The sequence below is a fragment of the Leptinotarsa decemlineata genome, unplaced genomic scaffold, assembly GCF_025532065.1.
Source record: "Leptinotarsa decemlineata unplaced genomic scaffold, Ldec_3_MD MMD2_tig00000251_RagTag_RagTag, whole genome shotgun sequence".
In the NCBI taxonomy this organism is placed as follows: domain Eukaryota; kingdom Metazoa; phylum Arthropoda; class Insecta; order Coleoptera; family Chrysomelidae; genus Leptinotarsa; species Leptinotarsa decemlineata.
In genome coordinates, this window is record NW_027412547.1 from 5,962,225 (window position 1) to 5,983,891 (window position 21,667).

The 21,667-nt window shown below is 32.1% G+C and overlaps 1 protein-coding gene across 1 annotated transcript; it reads left to right on the forward strand.

Moving 5' to 3' along the window:
- The first annotated feature begins 525 nt into the window (after window positions 1-525).
- Window positions 526-17,819, forward strand: LOC111507623 (pentatricopeptide repeat-containing protein 1, mitochondrial). The gene is made up of 5 exons (XM_074173582.1): window positions 526-1,163; window positions 3,394-4,383; window positions 7,376-7,506; window positions 11,290-11,464; window positions 17,543-17,819. The coding sequence occupies exons 1-5, from the start codon at window positions 615-617 to the stop codon at window positions 17,765-17,767; spliced, it is 2,070 nt and encodes a 689-aa protein (XP_074029683.1). The 5' UTR covers window positions 526-614; the 3' UTR covers window positions 17,768-17,819.
- Window positions 17,820-21,667: the final 3,848 nt, after the last annotated feature.

Here is a 21,667-nt window from a genome sequence, read left to right on the forward strand (position 1 = left end):
AAACAGTATATTGTGAGATTTTTACTTAACAGTTTTACCATACAATGGCTTCTTCGTAATTATTTTGATATTCAATATTAGGATGTTATACTAGTATATAAATTCATATTTGACTAATCTGTTAAACATTTATGTGTCCAACTTTAAGGAACTGTAGATTTTCTTAATGATGAATAAAGTTACTACTACTACTACTACGACTTCTCATAAACTAAAGAAGAGAGGCTCAGAGGTTACTTGTGATTGCATTTTCGAGAAATTATATATAATTAATCTTTTCCAGGATAAAACTAATGAAACCGTATATTTCTAGAGTATTGTCGATTTTTCTCAGTATGTAGTGAGTTAGTTCTCTAGAATGCACCCCTTTCATCCTTACCTCCTTTATGTAAGACCTTAAAGTCACTTCAATTTGAAGAAAAATAAAACCTGAATGAATAAAATAGGGACGCTACTGTATAAGATATAACCATGAGATAAGTGTTCTAACCAAAGTATCCTGTCATGTACCAATCTCAGAAATTGAAATCGAAAGTCCCTATAATTTTTCCAGGTTAGGATACAGTTTTTTATAGGTTATGTGTACATTTTGAAAAGTTTTTCTACAATAAGATATGTTCAGATCCAAATTAATTATAAATGTCGCACGAAAACAGTTATTCAGAAATGTAGTCATAAAAAAGTATTTACGTACCTCTCACTCATGTGTTTTTCAACGTGCTTCGCCTGTAAGTTGTTCAAACAACATTAAAGAACATGTTCTCTCCACAACCCAACAATCACCGAAAATTAAAAATATTCAGGAAGGTATTTCTGAAAAAGAATTTCTGGTGAAATTGAAAACAGATCCAGACACTTTTGGTAGTCAGTTAGAACAAGAAATCGTAGATGAAGGTGACCTGGAGGAAGAAAAATATTTGACTGTACAACCCTCACCATCACAACAACTTAGGACAAAGCAATATGCTGACTTGATAAAGGATTTGATAAAGAAAAGAAAAATCAAGGAGGCGATAGACCTAGTAGAAGTGCGGATGATCAAAGAAGACAGAGTTAAACCTGACAGTTATATCTACAACCTTCTTCTTGGAGCTTGTGGTAGGGTGGGATATACAAAAAAAGCATTTATGTTATTTAACAGCATGAAGAAAAGGGGTTTGAAGGTAATGATAATAATAATATTTTTTTTTTCTCCTTTATAATTATTGATTGCATTAGGTAGATTTGGAACCTCTGGCGTAAAATGAATTTGAGTGTTAGAAACACTTTTCTCATGCCAGAACAAGATACTGTTTCTCACGTTTGTTTGAGTAGTCATCAGGAGATGACTAAAACTTTTGAGAAAAGTATAAAAAGGTTTTTGACATGTGTTTTGATCATTATGAAATCCTAAGAAATAAGTTATATCCAAGTTGATGTAACGAGAAATTTGCTGAAAACTAGGTATTCATCCTTTCAGAAGCATCATCACAAGATATTTGTAACGCGGTATCATTTTTTCAACACAGTCACTGAACCATCATCTGCATTTCCATGTTATTCTTGCTATTTTAAATACTGATGTATTGTCGACGATTTCTTAGGAAGGTATCAATCCATTTTCTTGAAGTATTCTCTATTCCTTATGGTTGTAATTTGTCATCAACACACTCAAATGATCTGCTGAGATCAAAGAAAATCCCAACAGGGCATTCACCAGTTTGAATAACAATTATTATTATATTGTATTAAAATTAATTGATTGGTGTCATCATACTTTTACTACTTTTATAACCATGTTTATTTTTTAGAGAATTTGTCGCCTTCTAAATAGGCAGTAAATACATAGATTCATTCAAGCATATTCCATAATTTTTCAAAATAGCCTTATGAAATTATACTTATCTATAGAAATACGGAAAATGTATTTCCCCATCCAGTATATAGTCCGTCTATTCCTTTTTGCCAGTTTCTACAATTCCTCATTGCATTTCTAAATCAATGTCACTTTTGGGTTCGTCAGTGTCCGCTTGTGCAGCATGTTGTCTGTGCCCCTAGTGCACCCTGGTTCTCCTCACAGTATATCTGAACCGTGTTTTTGCCGAGAATGTTCTCGGGATGACTGCATATTCTCAACTTTTCATCTCCTGAAGAGGCCAACTTGAACGCACGTCGAGAAGAGTGTTGCAGTTCTGGTGATTGAAAAAAGTACTTGTTCTAGTAGTTTAAGATTTGAACTCTGTATACAGTTTAAAGAAATGAATGAAAAACTATATATATATATATATATATATAGAGGTTGAAGGTTAGCACGACTGGCTAAGTTAAGAAGTAGCACGGGGATTGAGACGGGTGTGCAGTCGGAGACAGAGAAAAATGAGAACTCTTTTTTCTGTTCAAGCTTTCGAGACTTTATTGACTCTTCTTCAGGAACTCTAGATGATAAGATGAAAATTAACAATTGTCAAAATTTGTTGTACTTTACTTACTTATATATATATATATATATATATATATATATATATATAAGTTGACTTGGGTGTCACACCAATAGGTGGTTCCACTTATGTCTCGCTTGCGTTGACGCAGATCGCCTGCCCGGTACTGACGATGCCCAATAGGCTGAAACAGCTGTCTACCGGTGGCTTTTAAATTGAAATCGATATGGGAATGATCAAAATAGTGCTTATCTATTTATATTTTGATTTTCATTTTGATTGATTTATATATATATATATATATATATATATATATATATATATATATATATATATATATATATAAACTTTCTTTTCGAAAAGTTTCAATAAAGTTTAACTTTGGCAACTTTAAAAATTTTATGCAACTAGAATAAAGTTAACGTTTTGCTTATTTTTGACAGATATACCCTTTATTTTAAAAAACAAGTTCGGTTAATTGTCATCAATTCATGTATACATAACAAACTCATCATGGAGTTTAACTTTTCTGATACATTTTTACTTATACGGACATTTTTAGAGAGAAATTAAAAATGTGCTATAAAAATTTTAACATGACTGGTGCAAAGTTACAATTACTTGAACGTCAGTGGGTCCCAATTGGCCGCATCATTTTAAGTTAAATTTAAAGCACAAGCAAGTGCCGCAGTCAAACTTCATTGAAACTTTTCGAAAAAAAAATTCCGATATGGTGCGCACTCTAATGGTGACACTGTATATAATATATATATATATATATATATATATATATATATATATATATATATATATATATATATATTATTTTTAGATTTTCAATAAATATATTATTACACAATGAGAGATTCACAAGAAGCGTTATTGGTTTCATTATAGAGTGTAATATAGTTCGTACTAAAAAATTTAGATTATCGTAACCAGAAGGTTTCCTATTGATTTTTTATTTTGTTTTCAGGCAACGGGTGGTACCTACACAGCACTTTTCAATGCATGTGCAAACAGTCCTTGGCCAACAACGGATGGTTTGACCAGAGCAACTAATTTACGAGAACTCATGTTGGAGAAGGGCTATGAACCTAATGATACGAACTACAACGCAATGATTAAAGCTTTTGGTCGTTGTGGGGATTTACCTAGTGCATTTTCACTTGTTGATGAAATGATAGTAAAAGGTATACCTGTTAAAGACGATACAATCTGCTTTCTACTGAACGCTTGTATCACTGATAAGGAAGCTGGTTTCAGACATGCTTTACTTGTATGGAGAAAGCTTGTTGATAAAAATATCCAACCTAGTGTGTTCACATTCAATTTGATGCTAAGAACTATTAGGGATTGTGGTTTAGGGGATACCGAAGTTGCCAATGATGTCATCAAAAAATTGGTTGATGAAAATAAACAAACTTCATTAGAAAACTCTGATACAACAAAGCTTTTATCTGCCACTGAGAGCACTGAAAATGAAGTTGATCAACCAATTGAACATATAGATCCTTGTCAAGTACCTGAAATAGAATCCAGTACCATCTTAGAACAACAAGTTGATCAAACCGATCCAAGTGGTATTATCACAGATCAACACGAAGATGACAAAAAGAACTGTGGAAATATTATAGAATATATTGAATCAATCCCTTCTAGACCTAATCTTATGGCTAAAGTACCACATTTGGGCAACATAATATCTCTTTCAGAAGTTACAAAGCCTGAGGAACGTTTGTTACTTGTTGGTGGTTGTAAAGGATTTTTGCAGTCTATGAAAGATTATGCATGTCAGCCTGACATCAAAACTTTCACTCTGTTGCTAGATTCGATACCTGGTACAATAGCAGCTGAAGAAGATTTGATGACTTCCATGAGAAAGTCTGATGTTCGTCCTGATATTGATTTTTATAACATGCTCTTGAAAAAAAGGAGTATAAGATTTGATTATGAAAGTGGAAAGGTAATTTGAAAAAAAAAACAAATATGTTACTTTTTAGTTTTGCAGTATGGTTAATAAAGTCCATCTATCAGACGTCCACATAAGGCCTCAATAAATTAATGAAGACAATCAACTAAGACAGTAAATTGATGAGAATTTTCAGGTCAATAATCAGATTATTTAAATGAGGCAGCCTCGAGCTATGTTCATTATAGATCGTTATATTTCACAATCACTTTCCAAATGACTTTCAAGTATTTCAGTTTTCACAATTTCCTATGTAGACATTTCTTTCTCTACCTCGTTTCAATCATGATGTTTATTTTTTCTATAAAAATCATAAGGGTATGAATACATATATGTAATAAGTTTCACTTATTACACATTATGTAATAAGTTTCACTTATTATACATATGTATTCAAATTCTCATGGGTTTCACTGTGTTCTGTGTTTTTTATCCTCATATGGATAATATTCACAACGTTCTGACAAAGTTTCATTCGCCATCTTCTGGTGATGTCTGGAGTTTTTCAACTAGACTAATTCATCAACGCTTTATCTCTCAGTGAAATAATTTTCTGTATGACCCCAGTTAACCATGTAGATTTTTTTTACTAACCCTAGAAGTTGTAATTGGTTCATGTCTGTCAAGTAAATAGATCAAACAATTGACATGCAATGAAAATTTTTCGTCAACGATATCAAAATCAAATATTCTGAAAAATGGTAATAAAAAAAGTACCTCTCAAAGTAGGTTTCATTAAAATATTCGAAATGACAGTATACACATTTTTGAACAATTATTTCTCTGGTCAATATGTGATATACAGAATACCATTAGGTGATCAAATATACCACCATTTTCATGGACACCCTTTTCCAACACTTCCTGTTCATTTATGATGATAACATCAAGTAAAGTTTCTGTTTGATCAGTTACCCTTTTGGCAGTTTCTATAATTTGCTTCATATCGAAATATTCCAGTGTAGACAGAAACTTGCAGACATTCAGACTTTCATAATCAAGGAAGTTCATATTAAGATCTTCAGTTCAGATAACACTAACTTTTGTTGAATAGATTGAACTTGAAATATTTTCAAACTCATTAATGAACATGCCAACGTCTTCTGAAGGAGGTCTATAAATTACTCCGAAGGAATAGAACTTTTTTTCGACTTGAAATTGATCCGAAGATGTTCGGGAACATCACCAATGTGATTGATTTTCATACTATGGATATTTTTCTCAATATAAATACATGATCATCTCCCTCTAGTATTTCTGTCCAATCTATAGAGTTTATAACCATTAATTGCAATTTGATCATCAGTTATCTCATGTTTATGCCACGTTTTAGTTGCTGAGATAACAGCGATCTTCCCAATGAGAAATAACTCATTTTTAACTTGATCAAAACACAATATCCTGCAATTAACTTTTTAGCGTCAAATATAAAGCGAACCGCCAATTAATTTTTGTTATTTCATAATTTGCTAAAAAATATTTCTCCATATCATGAACTTTTTTTTGCAAAAGTTGGACTGCTATGGTTTTAGAGGAGTGTACTGACTGGTTCAGGTCTTACATAAGTGATAGAAAACAGTTAGGGAGATCAAACGAAAAACTATCACATACTGAGTATATCTTATGGGGCGTTCCACAAGGATCAGTACTGGGCCCGATTCTCTTCCTTATATATGTAAATGACCTTGTTACTCTCTCAATTCAAGGAATTTTTACGATCTTTGCGGATGACTCCACGCTCCTTTGGCATGGAAAAAATACTTCTAATATGAAAAATGGTATGACACAAACTACTTGTGTTTTTATATTAAAATAACAAACCTACTCACTTTTAGCTGTAATATCAACAATTTATATTTGAATGGACAAATTCTTGAGAATGAAAACCAATCCAAATTCCTGAGAATCTTCATGGATAACAAATTAAAATTTGATCAACATATTTCAGCTTGGATAAAAAAAATTGGCATCACGATGTTATACACTTCGAATAGTTTCAAATGAACTGAGTTCATCCACAACAAAAATGGTATGTCATTTCCTGATTGAGTCCCACCTGAGATATGGTGTTGCCTTCTGGGCAACAACTTTTTCATTCAGTGTTTGATTTGCAAGAAACGAGCGGTTAGATACTTATGCAAGATGGGAGTGCTTGAGTCATGCAGACCATTATTTTTGAGAGAAAAAATTCTCACTGTTACTTGTATTTTCATTCTGGAAACGGTCTGCCTGATTTACAAAAAACAATATGGTTGGAACTCCGGAACATATAAATTACATAACCTGGCAAGTTTTGTTCCAAAAACAAGTCAGACAAAGTATTCTTTAATTTATGAAAGTGAAAAGCTGTATAATCACATACCTTACGAAATTAAAATGGAAAAAAGATATAAAAAGTTCAGGAATCTTGTTAAAGATGCCGTTGCAACAGAAGCGTACTACATTGATGAATTTTACAATGGAACTTTGCTGCGATTTAATATATGTGATTTTTTTGTTATTGTTTATATTGACACCTATACTTCAAATTATATTTTATAGTGTGATATATCTTATTTTATTGCCATGACATGTGAACTTATGTTCAAATTGTATATAATTGTTTCTTACATTTTTTGAAAGGGATTATACAAACAATTTTTTGGACAAACATTGTTAAATATCATTTTCCATTGTTATATTTTATCTATTAGATATGTGAACTTAGTTTTGCTCAAATTGTGTTTCTAGGTATTTATGTTTTTGAATTGTTTCTTTTCTTTTATTATTTGAATGCTATACATACCAGATTTTTCAACAGGCTTTGTCAATAAGATTGTATTTTCTTGGACAAACATATTTATCTTTCTATCTATTCGATCACAAATGGTTTTGTACAGTATAATAAGGCACTGGTTGTACTGGTTATACTCATTATGCGTTTCTCTTTATAATGAGAGCATAAATTAACACTATTATTTTACATTCAGTTGTTGAAATATTTTAGGCAGTTGTGAATCTCATGGCCAGAAGTAATTTCAAACCTGACTTAATAACCTATGGAATTTTGGCACTAGGCTGCAAAACAAAGAAAGAATGTATGGAGCTTGTGGAAGAGATGAAGTTGAAATGTTACAGGTATGTACATATTGAAATATGTTATATAGTTGCTGTTAGAGCAAGTGAGTGAATTCAGTCTAGCTTCACTATTTATCTATATTTAACATATTTCTTCAGAATTGGGTGGCTTTGAATGTTTATCAGACACCACCAATTGAGTGAACTAAATGTCAGTGGGTTGCCTCTTGAAATTATTCACCTATATGCAAGATACCTCAAGGCTCTGTTTTAGGTCCTATAATGTTTCTATTATATATTAATGATTTAACTAACATATCGATTACAGGAAACTTTACCTTATTTGCTGACAACACCACATTAGTGTGGCATGACAAGGACAAAAACAAATTGCATAACAATATGTGCCAAGATATAGAAAAAGTGACGAATTGGTTTGACTCAAATAATTTTTTCATTAAATACCAGCAAAACAAATATATTAGTATTCAAGTGTAATATACCTGATATCCCCTTAGGCCCTAGACAATAACACAATATAAAATAACTCCACTTTGCAATTTTTGTTAGTTTATTTAATTGAAAATTTTAAATCCTGATGATAATAATAATTTATTCCCAAGAGACAAAATATTGAATTGGAATAATCAAGCCTAGTAAAAAGAAACATACAAGGTAGATTCAACAATATCAAATTCAGAGCTTTGGGATACAAAGACGCGCCGTTAAAAACATATGAAAATGTAGAATATAACAGAAACAATAATGACAATGTTCTTATGAGATATCTTCTGAAAAGAATTCAGCATATTGCACACATCAACAAAAAATTGGCATCAGGATGTTTCACACTGAGAAACATCTCAAAGGAACTGGAGTTTGCTGCAGCGAAAGTAGTGTACTATGCCTTAATAGACTCTCATCTAAGGTATGGGGTGTTTGCAATAAACAACTCATTTGTCTTGCAGAAAAGGGCTATCAGGTACTTATGTAAAGCGAAATGGCGGGATTCATGTAAACCCTTTTATCGAGAACATAGAGTCCTTTCAGTTATTTCAATATTTATATTGGAAACCGTGTCGATTATACATAAAAATAGGGGGAACTATGAATCTACAGCTACAGCCACATGCCACACAAAGCCGTCAAATGAACTGAATCTACCAATTCCAAAAATATGTTTGGTTCCAAACATGTTGATATAAAATTGAATCAGGATATACAACAAACTTCCCAATGAAATCAAAAAGACTCCTTTTATCATATTCAGAAAGAAATGTACAAAACTATTAAGTGATAAAGCCTATTATGACCTACAAGAATATTTTGACGGTGTCCTGTAATTTAGAATGTGTGGAAATTGGGATTGTACTGTGTCTGAAAAACATTTTTTTTCGTTGTATTAGTTCTTGTCATGTAACCTTTGCAAATGTATGTATATATAGTTAATATTTTATTTTAATCAAGAAAAGTGAAATTAAACTTTTTTTTACCACTTTTATTCGTAACTATCGTTACTGCAGTTTCGTCCTATACGGACATTTTCAAATTATCACATTAAAGTGTGAAAACGTTAAAAACAGCACTTCATCTTGATTATATATTTCATTATTATTGTTCCAGAAATCAAATATCTGGGTTTTGTTGTTGGTAGTACACTATCTTTGAACAATCATGATTGAATATAAAATGTTCTCTATTTTTCTCAAGAACCGTAAACTTATTGTCACTGTATGCAAGGTTCACATAATGTAATTGTATAATGAGCCTTTTTCCTGAGAATAGTACAGCAAACGTGTCACGAGAGGCAGCACTAGTAGTAGGAACAAACATAAACTATTCACATGTAAAACAGTGTTATTTACGTAATATTAATTTATTATTTAAAAATAGAAATTTGCTAGTATAATGCCAACAAAGCATTGCTGTTTTTCGAATTGTACGTCGGATAATCGATATCCGAAAGAAAACTTGTATTTTATACCATTTATAAAACCTCATAATAATGAGGTTAGATGTAAGAAATGGACACATGCTTCGAGGAGAGTGGATTTAACAGTGCAAAAAATAAATAAATATTCATATGTATGCTCTAAACATGAAATGAATAGTAAATTTTTCATAGTTAATTACCATTGAATAGAATGAGATATAACCTCAATCGTTTATTAAATTATATTCACTTATAACATTTAATTTAATTTATTTCATTACCATCTATATTTGATTCATATTTCACTCGAAAATAAGTCTGAAATTCATAATTATTTTAGATTTATTTTATTACAGTTTGAATCTACCGCTACTCTTTTACTAGAGTCTGTATACTAACCTATATATTAATTCACTTCTTTTCCAGTTACTTTTAAATTACGACATGCAAGTCAACGTTTTAATGTTACAACATTGTTATCCTTTACAGTTGCAAATTTTTGTTTTGGTCCAGGAACATCTTCTGTTAAAAACATTCTTTTTTAATTGTACCTTACCATATGTTTATATGAGGATAAGGCAGTGTTTGTCCCTACCGAACTACTAGCGCTGCTAGTGAGTGATTTTTCGTACTTCACGAAAAAGGTTCATTAAACATATTTGGAATATTTTGTAGATACAAAAATTGCAGAATGGTGGAATGTGAATAATTCTTCAGCACTTCATCTTTTTTTATATATTTCATTATTATTGTTCCAGAAATAAAATATCTGGGCTTTATTGTTCATAGCACACTATCTTTGAATAATCATGATGAATATAAATGCCCAAAAAGCTCAATTTTTCTCACGAACCATAAACTTATTGTCACTGTATGCAAGGTTAACATATTGTAATTACATAATTAAACATATTTGAAATATGTCGCAAAAATTTCTGAATAGAGTGGGTTTATTGGTAACCATTCTTGTCTTGTTCAATTCAGCTCAATTTTCACCATCTGATTTCAGAATGTGTTCTGACAATTTTGATTCTGCTGATTGTCTATTTGTGATTTAAACCCGATATTCATTGTCACGCACTTTCAATGGTCTTGAAGTTTCACCAAAATAACGTTTTTATACCACAAGAACAAGGTGTCTTATAAATGCAATGTTTTGTTCTTTCTTCTGTGTGAAGTTCTTCATTACAATTTTTATATTTTTCAGATTGTTGAAGGTGAAAAACCCCAAAAATAAAACGTCGATAAATTACTTTGTGATATTGTTTCATAAGATTTCAACTGATTTCAGTTTTTTTAGTCAGTAACCTTCTAATGTAGGTTATTCTCGTTTCATTTGCAGTTTCTATTATTCGCATTATTCGGTTGAAGATATGTTATTTAGTTCTGATGCACATTAATATTATTGTTGTCATTATGAAAGAGTCAATGAGTCAAAGACTTTTGGCAAACAAATTTTTGTTTATCACTCACTGTTAACTGTTCTTCGATGCTAATTTATCCAATGAATTCAAATAAACATTTTCTTGAAAATGCTTCATGAGCAAACAATTTTTGTGGATTCCGAAATGCCCAAATAGTGGGTTTTTGCTCAATTTCCAGATCGTACAAATACATGGGTCTTTCATCATGCATTTTGCAATTCTCAAATTGAGTTTTTTTTTAACTTTTTCTTTCACTAATTCACTAGTTTTTTTCTGGCACAGTTTTTTTTTTCATACCTGTGATATGCCAAGGGATACTTGCTTTTTTCAAATACTATCAACTAACTACACTGTCAACTTCTGTTACTTCATCGAATCATCATTTGTAAAAATGTAAGAGGTAACCCTTGTACATGAATTCAAAATTAAATTTCATTATGCTGTTTAAGTGATTGTATGTTTTTGTTTAATTTCTGCCATTTTCAGGTTGAATGCCGAAATTCTGGGAGCAATGTTACACAAAGCATGTTTTCACCTCAATATTAGTTATGTTCTGTATGTGATGGAATTATGCCATACAGAACAAATTGAACCAAACAGAAAATTTATGGAAAGACTGGAAACATTCAGGAAGGAATGTAAAGATCTTTCAAACAACAAGGTTTGTTATTCTTTTTAACATTAATAGTAGATAAGAATGATAATAACAGTTATGCAATCTATTCAATTTTCTGTTTCTCCTCCTCGTGAAAGGCGTGAACAAATGAAATGAATTGAACTAAAATGTACAATTTCAAAATTATGTAGGTAAATGAACTTATAGTTAGTACATTTTCTAAAGTAAGTTTCAATTTACCGACTCTTAAGAAAATAAACCTCAAATTACACCAAAAACAATTTATCTTAGTACACAATTTATATGATATAAAAGCATAATTTTTTCTCAGAATTACCTATGCCGAGATCCATATTTCATTTAAAGCATCATTGTTGCATGGTCGGTCCTTGCAACATTTGTTAAGCATCAACAGACTATCTCAACTGTTGCCGAGTCAATACAATACAATATCATATATGTCATGTTATTTCTCGATTTATTTCCATCAACCCAAATCATTTTATACGCATATTGCGGCGGGTACACAAAAAATCCATTCCGCCATCTTGGGTGGTTCGCCATATTGGATTTAGAGTGACGTCATGTTATTTTTTGTAGAATGGGATCGCTTAGCTAAACATATATTGTCATCCAAAGTAAATGTGTATACATCTTAGTTCAATCAATGAGGATAACTGCTTAAAAATTCAGTTGCAAGATTTGATCCGAACTAACATGCCTACATACATACAAAATGTGACAGTTGAATAAAAGTTTGGAAAAGCAGAAGCATATATTTTTGAACTGGCATCGCAAATGGTATGCAACTGTACAATTCTTTCCTTATCATCACATGGGTATAGCAATAATATACCAGCAAAGCTGAAAGGAAAATGATGTGGAAAATAAAGGTTTTGGCACTCCACTTCCCTCATCTTAATAGAGAAAAATGTATTCCATGGTCTACACATCTTTGTATGGGGTTAACCTTTCTTTCCTAAAATTCAATCTCTCCTCTTTCAATTCGAAAACTATTCTCAAAGCAACCACTTCTTCTTCCAATATATATATATATATATATATATATATATATATATTATATATATATATATATATATATATATATATATATATATATATATATATATATGATGTGTTGTTTTTCCGGGTGTTCATCCGTTGTGTACTATTCGATAGTCGACGTTTCGCCATCATCTCAGATGGCATTATCAAGACGAGTTACTGCTTCGCTTCGAGAGGTGTAACTGATGTCAGGTTCTTCTTGTGGTGGTTTTATATGGTTTCGCTTGCGTAAGTTGTATGGATTTGTTACCTGTTTTTCTACCTGAGGGTTGTTGATGGCTCTTGGTAGTTCTCCTACCTGTTTTTCTACCTGAGGGTTGTTAATGGCTTCTGGCGGTTCTCCTACCTGCGATGGTTCATTATCAATTTGTGGTTGTCTTTGGTGGTTGTTTTTAATTATTGTTTTCCAAATCCTTGGGATGTTTAGTGAGTCATCCCTTTTGTTGATGAGGCCTTGCTTTTCGATTTCGATAGCTTCCCTGATTTGTCGTATTCTTGGGTTTTGCACCTGTGCTATCTGTTTTGTGGACTCAAAATTAATCTTGTGACCTGTTTGTAGATGGTGTTGAAAGAGGGCAGAGGAGGTTTGTTTTGTTCTCATCGAGTTTTTGTGCTCCTGGGTTCTGGCAGATATACGTCTGTTGGTCTGACCGATATATTGTTGTCTACAGTCCTCGCATGTGATGCTATATACTCCTTGGTTTTCTAGGGAAATTCTCTCTTTCGGTCTGGGCAGCCAACTGGATATCGTTTTGTGTGGTTTGTAGGTTGTCCGAATGTTTTTACGTCTTAGTATTCTCCCGATTTTGTCGGTCACACCTTTGATATAAGGTAGTGTCACAGATTGTCTGTCGTGTGGAGAGTCTTGTGTCGATCTAGTGGATGTTTTATTGGTTCTTCTTTGTCTGTCGATGGCCTTTTGAATGATCTTTGGTCCGTAACCATTTTGTCGCAGAGCCTTTGTTGTCTCCCCCAATTCTGTTGTCCTGTTTGTTGGTTCTGTTAGGCGGAAACTGCGGGATATTAACGTGTTGGCTACGGATTGTAGCTGAGTAGGGTGGTGGTGTGATGCTGCTTGTAGGTAGCGGTTGGTGTGTGTGGGTTTTCGGTAAACTGTATAACCCAAGTCAACACAACACATCATATTCTACCATCCGTGAAAACCTACATTGTAATATATATATATATATATATATATATATATATATATATATATATACTTTTACCCATGTATCATCGTTATATCTCAAGCTTTTTTTTCTTGTAATTAACTCACTGTTCTAATTCATCGTCCCATCTTGAATCTCTCTTCTAAACTGCTTGTTATAAAATTATTGATTAAATAATAGAGCGCGTTTATTTGCTATTTACTCTGATTGTAGAATTAGTGTTCCAGATCGTGGAGGAACGTGAAATTGAAGATTATTTTTCTAAATTGTTCATACCGGTAAAATTATTCTTGGCGTTTCTTCAATATAAGTAATTTCAGTTATCCTTCCGATTTTGGTTGAAGACCAAACAGCATCTCTTATGATATGTAAGAGAATCAAGTAACATTATTTTCAATATTTTTCTTTTGACAGTTGCTTTTGTACTTAATTATTCAACCGATTCATCATTGAATAAAAAAACAATCTTCCTTAGGCTTCTAGTGAAATCCAAGTATATGGTTTCACCCTTTCAATTTTAATACATTAATTTATTCAGAGGTAAGTACCATAACAAAAGGGAAATATACACAATTACAATTCGTAGTCTAAATATCTACTTTCCTAGTGTTATTGAAAAAAATTTAAACCCGTTATATTACAAAGATATCCAGACTGTTGAAAAATCTGAATATATCTATAGCCTCTCTGTTAATGAATCTCAGAGCTTTATGGAAAAATGCCTTCCATAATTTATGGAGTGAAATTGAATGTGAAATAGAATTGGTTCAGGAAAGCTCATTCAAGGCCGGCAGGGGCGAGTGGGGCAATAGCACCAGGCTCCGCACTTCTGAAAAAAAAAACATATGACGACATACATTTTCTCATAACAACAGATCGTAAAATTGAACTTCTAACTCCATATTGTGTTAGTGTTTTGAGTTAGTTTTTCTTTCAAAAACTGATAAAGACATTCTTATGCTACAAAGAAAGTAAGAAAAGTTAATTTCAATAAAATTTTGTAATGTTAATACATATTTTGTTTCCACAATTGTTCTTGTTAACTGATTTTGTCATATTTTCTGTTTACTTCAACCCATTTGCCAAAATACTAAAAATTAAGTTGTACATTTTTTATAAGAAAATGTTTTCGTTTTCTTGATCAGATTTTTGACAAAAAAAAAATATAGGCCAATTTTTTATTGAAGCATCATATAAAAATAAAATAATTAAAAAAGTTTTATCTGAGTTATTAGAGATATAACAATAGTTGTCTATATTGATTAACACAGAACTCTAACATTGTAGATTTAGGAGTTTTTTTTTCTTCAATTGTTGGTAAGTTACTTGTGATGTACTGTTTGGCACGATACACTCATAACGGTATGCTACTCGTTAGTTCCAAACGCGTCCAGTTCGCGCAGATGACGTGAGTGCGAAGCATATTGGGGTTGTAACTTCGTAGACTTGCCTAAATTCAATTTGAATTTCTCACAAGTTCTCTGTTGTGCTGTGAAGTTCAAGAATTATTACGAAATTATTGTCAAGAGTGGTTTTCAAACATTTTTAATTAGCTTTTGTCAATTTAGTGTCGTATTCGAAGCTTCAATAATTAAACAAAAATACTAGTAGGTAGGTATATAACTAAGAATGCCTGGTTGTGCGGTTTTTGGTTGTAATAATTACAACAGAGTGACAAAAGGGACCAATATTAAGTATTTTCGATTCCCAAAGAGCAAAGAACTGTCTAAACAATGGATTTCAGCATGTAGGAGGAAGGACAACATCAATTTGAAAAATGGTGTGTATTAATTAAAGCAGTGATGACACATAATTTATTAGGTATTCAATGGTTTTCAGCAACTATAGAATGCGTTGGTTCATTTTGGGAAAACACTCAGCATCAGTTTTCACTAAGAACAGGAATACCAAAGAAACCGGAGAGCAATGTTTAATCCAACCTCTAGAACAAACTTCAGAACATCCTGAGTTTGAAGAGTTAAACTGCATTACTGCTGATGTGTTTGGGAATATATCAACGGGAGCGGAATGTCTGGAAAACTCCCGGGAATTTCAAGATGAAGAAAATTTGATTCCTCATTCCTTCCATTTTATGAAAAATGTCACACTGATGGACCAGATATGTCGCAAGAGGCGTTGGAGTTACTCGGATTGAAAGAAAAAATAAACAATGACTCATTATCTTATATAGCGGGTTATGTGGCTCATAAATTCAAGAAAAAATATAATTTGGGAACGGAATTTTTTCCAGCTTCTTCCAAAGATTTGGATTGGTTGCAATTCATATCAAGGGGAGGTCTTCTAAGACCCAATAACTCATACCTTCAAGCAGCACAAATAATGGAACCGAACAGAAAATGCATGGAAATACATTATCCAGAGAAAAAGGTATCTTCAAAACTTTAACGCAAAGAACCATAGAAAAGATAGAAAACCGAATACCATACGATGCATTACATTGTTTGTGCAGAACAAGGACCTATATAAGATTGCGGGAGATTAACAAACAAATAAGTTTTCATAATTTGAAAAACAGGATGGAAAAAAAAATTAATAAGTTCGTAAATCAACGAAAGAAAACTCAATGAATTACCAAAATAGCTTCTATCCCATTTTGTAGCTCGTTGTCATATGTCTTGTTACTTCGAATAATTAGAATATGGAAAATTTGACCCATGTGCAATTTATCTTTTTTGAAAACAAAAGTACTTCAAAAAATATGTATTTTATTACCTAGCCGATTGAATTTGTCAAAAATATTGTCAAAAGTGGGAAATATCATCACAGTATGTATCACCTTCGGTTTCATCAATAGGGTGAGAAAATGACTCATAATTTTAGTATTCAGTAGACTCAGGAAACAAATATACCTACTTCTGGAAAAATCAACATGTATGTATTTATGCATCAAGACTAATAATTCCATTTTCATGCGAAAATGCCTGGAGATATTCGACCGAATCTCATTCTCTTTCTAATGAATTGTGCGTTGTCCGGCTCCGTGCTTCGCAGTGACGTCACAAGTCAGGACAGAGCGGACAGAGAGATGTGCGTCGGCATACCGTTATGAGTGTATCGTGCTGTTTGGAACCTTTGCTGTAGTAATGAATATTACTGGAGTTTCTTCCCAACACCAAATCGTTATTTTAACACCTCGACATGTGTTTCGATCACCAAGTGACCATCTTCAAGAGGAAGATCAAACTAAACTGTTTACTTCAGTTTGATCTTCCTCTTGAAGATGATCACTTGATGATCGAAACACATTTCTGGACACTGAAGGGGAAAGTTAAATGTCCCCCTTCAGTGTCAGATAGATTGTGTACCACGCCGACACAGAACATCCAAGGTCGACAAACCAAAAGTTTGAGAATAGATCCGTTTAGTGCCTACTTTCATGAAGAGGAGTTAGTTTTTTTTCAAATTAGCTGATGAACATTATAACCACTATTATCGAGTAGCTCATAATTTTTAGCAAAAATGTTCTGATAATTCGAATTGAGCATTACTGCATTATCATACTCCTGAGGAAGGTTAAAATCTTCGACGAAATGTTGGCATCAAAAGTGAAGGTAAATATCAGTTGGATATATTCTACACTGATTTCTTCAAGGCCTTTGTCACTGTTAATAAATTGAGTCAAAACTGGTCTCAGCTAAAATCTTTTGAAATGGTTTCATACTTTTTTGGTCGCAACTTAACTAAAGATGAAAATAAGCGCCCTTGACCCTAATTATTTACAATGTAAATAAAATTGCTCGCTTTTCCCAAACAGTCTTACTGTCTGTAATACTATTATTATAATTGAATGGTAGGAGCAATGGAACAAGAATTTTCATTATGTATGTGATCATTTGATACCCATAGTTTTCATAATTTTGATTTTCAGAAACTGTCGAAAGTTCATGAGAAGCTTTTTAGCATTTTCCGTGCAAGGTATAAAGTATGGAAAGAACAAGTGACTGTAGATGAATCTGAAGACGCACACCCTTGGCAACAATTTCGACAAACCAGCGATGGGGATACCAAATTCAAAGTCAAAGATACAGCTAGATTCAAACCTAGGCATACATCATTGTTTAAAGTTAAAACTTCAACAAAAGTTAGGTATTAGTGAATTTATTAAGATCTGTGATTTTTTTAATAATAAATACCTAAAAATTGTTGATTTAAACTTTTCTTCCTTCATCCAAACCTACTCAATAACTCCTGAAAACACGAAAATATTCAAATCTTCTTTTCAAGAAGCACTTCATTGTTAGATTTTCACTAAACAGTTAAAAAAAAAAAGCAACACGTGTTTTGCTATACAATATCTTAAAGAAGCTATTGTATAGCAAAACATGTGTTGCATTTTGGTAAAACTTTTTGTTAAAATCTTACAATGAAGTGTTTTTTGAATAGGTTATGGATTTTCATCAAGTATTGACCGATTCCATCACATATCAAATCTTCTAAATAATATTTCACTGAACCAAGTGCATAAGTATTCAAGTTAACTATATTTGTGTGCTCACATTTTGAGTAATAATAAATATATGCATAGGAGAAAAAAGTGAAAAAAAAATTATGTTCCAATCTGGATGAAGAAATTATCCTTGGAGAACCAAACAGCTTTAGAAGTACTTGACTCTCACCGGATCCAAATTGAAAGTGAACTGCCAAAAAAGACTACTCGAAAGAAAGACTCAACAAATTGTCTCTAGTCTGGATTCCTAGCCATACTGGCCTAGAAGTTAACTCGAACTTTTTCCTTATTCATCCCAAGGAATAAATCTGTATTAAGGATTTCAATCAAATTAAACAATGTCATGACAATGCCTAACATATAACAAAAAAATCAAATATTCATAAATAATTGGTTAATGAAGCTGCTGACTTCCTGTCAAGGGAGGGCGCTGCAAGCAATTTCATCAGACCACAACCTGTCAATGAGATTGCTCTAGATTTTGCCAAACACTGAATACCTGGACTGCAAGAAGAATTTCAGACTCCTGGAAAAATTCATCAAAATTGTGGCCCATTTTAACTGTCTTCGAAATATGTTACCAAACATTTTACCTAATTTGAAATCTGCATATATAACAGAGTTGCACAATACAAGTATTCAATCACTTAGGTGCCAATACTCTATTATTGCTTAAGGAAATCAGATAATTGTTATATATTATTATTATATTAATTATATTATATTGTCTAACAGGTCTAATTACAGTTCACCAACATTTGGACTGTTCAAAAGACAGTGTGTGCCTTCTCTGTTTGGTTGACAACGAAACAGCAGAGCACATACTCTTTGCGTGCCCCTTCGTGGACAAAATCAGGTTTTCACAGTTTGAAAGACCCACTATCACCAGCTGACCTGAAAAATAACCCACCAAATTAGTGATACGATGCTGCACTTATTTTTCACAATTTAAATAAATGTGAGTCGCAATAAACTTTCACAGGTTGCAGCAGAGGGTCAAATAGACCAGCTCCTTTTGAGCTCACCTACCTAGCAATACAGGTAATACAAATATATGTCCAAATATTTCACATAAAATTTTGTTAAGATACAATAGGCTTTTCCTGTCAACTAAATGTCTCCCTACATATGGTTGATACTTGTGCAAGAATTTACAAGATTTCACGTTTTAATGAGTGATTTCTAGTACTGTAGTTTTTTAGTGCCTTTTTAAGAATGACATAAAAAAACAATCCATTCACACGAGACCAACTGAGAACTATCAAAGCTATAAAGTTTGGTACAAACCAATGCAATTACAATAATGATCCAATAATTTGGCGATAATTTTAAAACTGTATGACTTGGGTTGCCAAATTGTCAATAAACGATCCCTCCTCAGATTGATTAGTTCTCATTACTTTCAGAATAGACTATGGTGAACTTTTCTTCAAAAATAGAACCTTTTCGATTTCCCATCATGAGTTCTGTGGTTGAACATAAAATACCAAGTTCCAAATTACTCGTTAGCTCAAATTGTTTTCAGAGATATATCAAATTTACATTTCAAACCTGGATAATAAAACCAGCAAGTAGGTACTGAACAGGAGTTGAATTATTTCACAACCTTCAGTCAAAAGCCAGTTCGTTAACTCTGAAAATACTATATAATTAAAACCTGATGATTGTCATCTGTTCAAAAACAATTCCAATTTTAATAAAATTGCTACATAACCATAAAAAAGAAAATTTAAAAAAAGTCAAGTCCTGTCATATTAAATCAAATATTAACTGTTTGCAACACCATCAAAATAATAAAAATTTCAGAAAAGCCAACTTCTCACTCTCATACCCATATCTTGAAAATTCAGATTTGGGAAACAATACTTATCTATGATATGTATATTTCAATACAATTATAACATTTCAATGCAAAGGTGACAGTAAGACAAATAAAAGTATTCTAAAAGGTTCAAAGTTCTTTAACTTCTGGCACTGCAACCTAAGCAACCAAATAACCATTAGACCATCCAGTAATAACCCAACTATAATGGATTCATACAATTTCCGAAAAAAAGAGAATATCATATAAACCAAATCCAAAATAGGCAGTGTACTATCAAAATTCATGAAATGAATGGAATGAAATTATTCAAGAGGTAATTTATGTCGACCCAGAAAAAAAAAGAAATGTTAATATTCCCATGAATTATTGTTTATGACACTATTTTCGATATCTAACTTCGCAAACACTTAATTAGTATGAAAAATGAGAAATAAAATTTTCTGTTTTTTTACCACTTTTATTTGTAGGTAACCAATGTCAGTGCAGTTTCGTCCCAAAAGGATATTTTCAAGCAATTACAATAAACTGAAAATAAATAATAATGTTAGCCCTTATATATCTATTGTAGGTTGTAGGCAATAACTTAATTGAGTACCTGAACATTATGATTTACAAAAAAAATGGTAGAAAAACATTATGATCTCCTACCATATAGTAACAGCTACATCCATCAATTTACTTCATATAAAATTATTTATTACACAGGTCTCCAAAACAGCCCAAATCATTCATATTGGTTATGAGACCTTTTCTTCACAGTAGATATGAAAAGCCTTATGATGTGTAGGCATATGAAATTCGGGTGATACGCTATTGAAACAAATAGGATTTTCAAATCGACAATGGCTGATAAAGCGCCCTTTAGATAGACGACTCATTCAATAATGACTTCAAATTGAATTAGTTGAAGCAGATGAATCAGAATTATCTATTCGAAATACAGGGTGATTCTGCTACAACCAATAGAAAAGTCCGTTGTGAGTTTTTGATCTGTCAAAATTTTTCTATTTGGAAGTTTCAAAAATGACTGTGACTTCACTACCACCGGGACTTACCATCCATTTCAAACCACACTCCGAAATATATATGATTTTTGTAGAGCTTCAAGAAGTACATGAATGAATACTGTAGTAATTTTAATACAAGGATAAAAATAAAAACAACAATAAAAATTAATTGGCGCTCCAAGACTTCATTGATTCCATATATTCCATGAATATATGACATAACTATTCAATTAGTACTTCTATATCAAATATCTCTTTAACAAAATTTCGAATATAAAGTTGTAATAGAAAACGCTTCATAATTTCGGATCTAACCATCAAATCCACCTAAACTGTCGCAGGCACAGGCAGAACAACAAGAATACAGGATGAAGAAGAAGAAAATCAAATTATTTGATACGGATAAGTTTTACAGTATTGCCAGGTTTATATTAAATGTTAGTGACGTCATGACCATCTTTTTACTTGATTTTGAAAAAATTACTGCCAAAAAAATGGTTAAAAATATGAAAGGAGGTACATGCAGTTTTCACCTATGCGGTTATCCCAATATCGCTGTAAAAATCTATTCTAAACCATTTAGAAATTCTGTGATCAAGATCATTTTCTTCAACTCCCTTAATTTTGTTTTCACACTTCCATGAGAAAATGAGGAAATTTTCTGTTATTCCACATTGATACGGGATCTGCCAAAAAAATGAATATACACTGGAA

Excerpts from the sequence above, each read along its gene's own strand:
- LOC111507623 (XM_074173582.1), top strand. The coding sequence starts at position 615 with ATGTTCAGATCCAAATTAATTATAAATGTCGCACGAAAACAGTTATTC. Across the intron at positions 4,384-7,375 it reads TTGATTATGAAAGTGGAAAG|GCAGTTGTGAATCTCATGGC; the intron begins GTAATTTGAAAA and ends GAAATATTTTAG. Across the intron at positions 11,465-17,542 it reads AAGATCTTTCAAACAACAAG|AAACTGTCGAAAGTTCATGA; the intron begins GTTTGTTATTCT and ends TTTGATTTTCAG.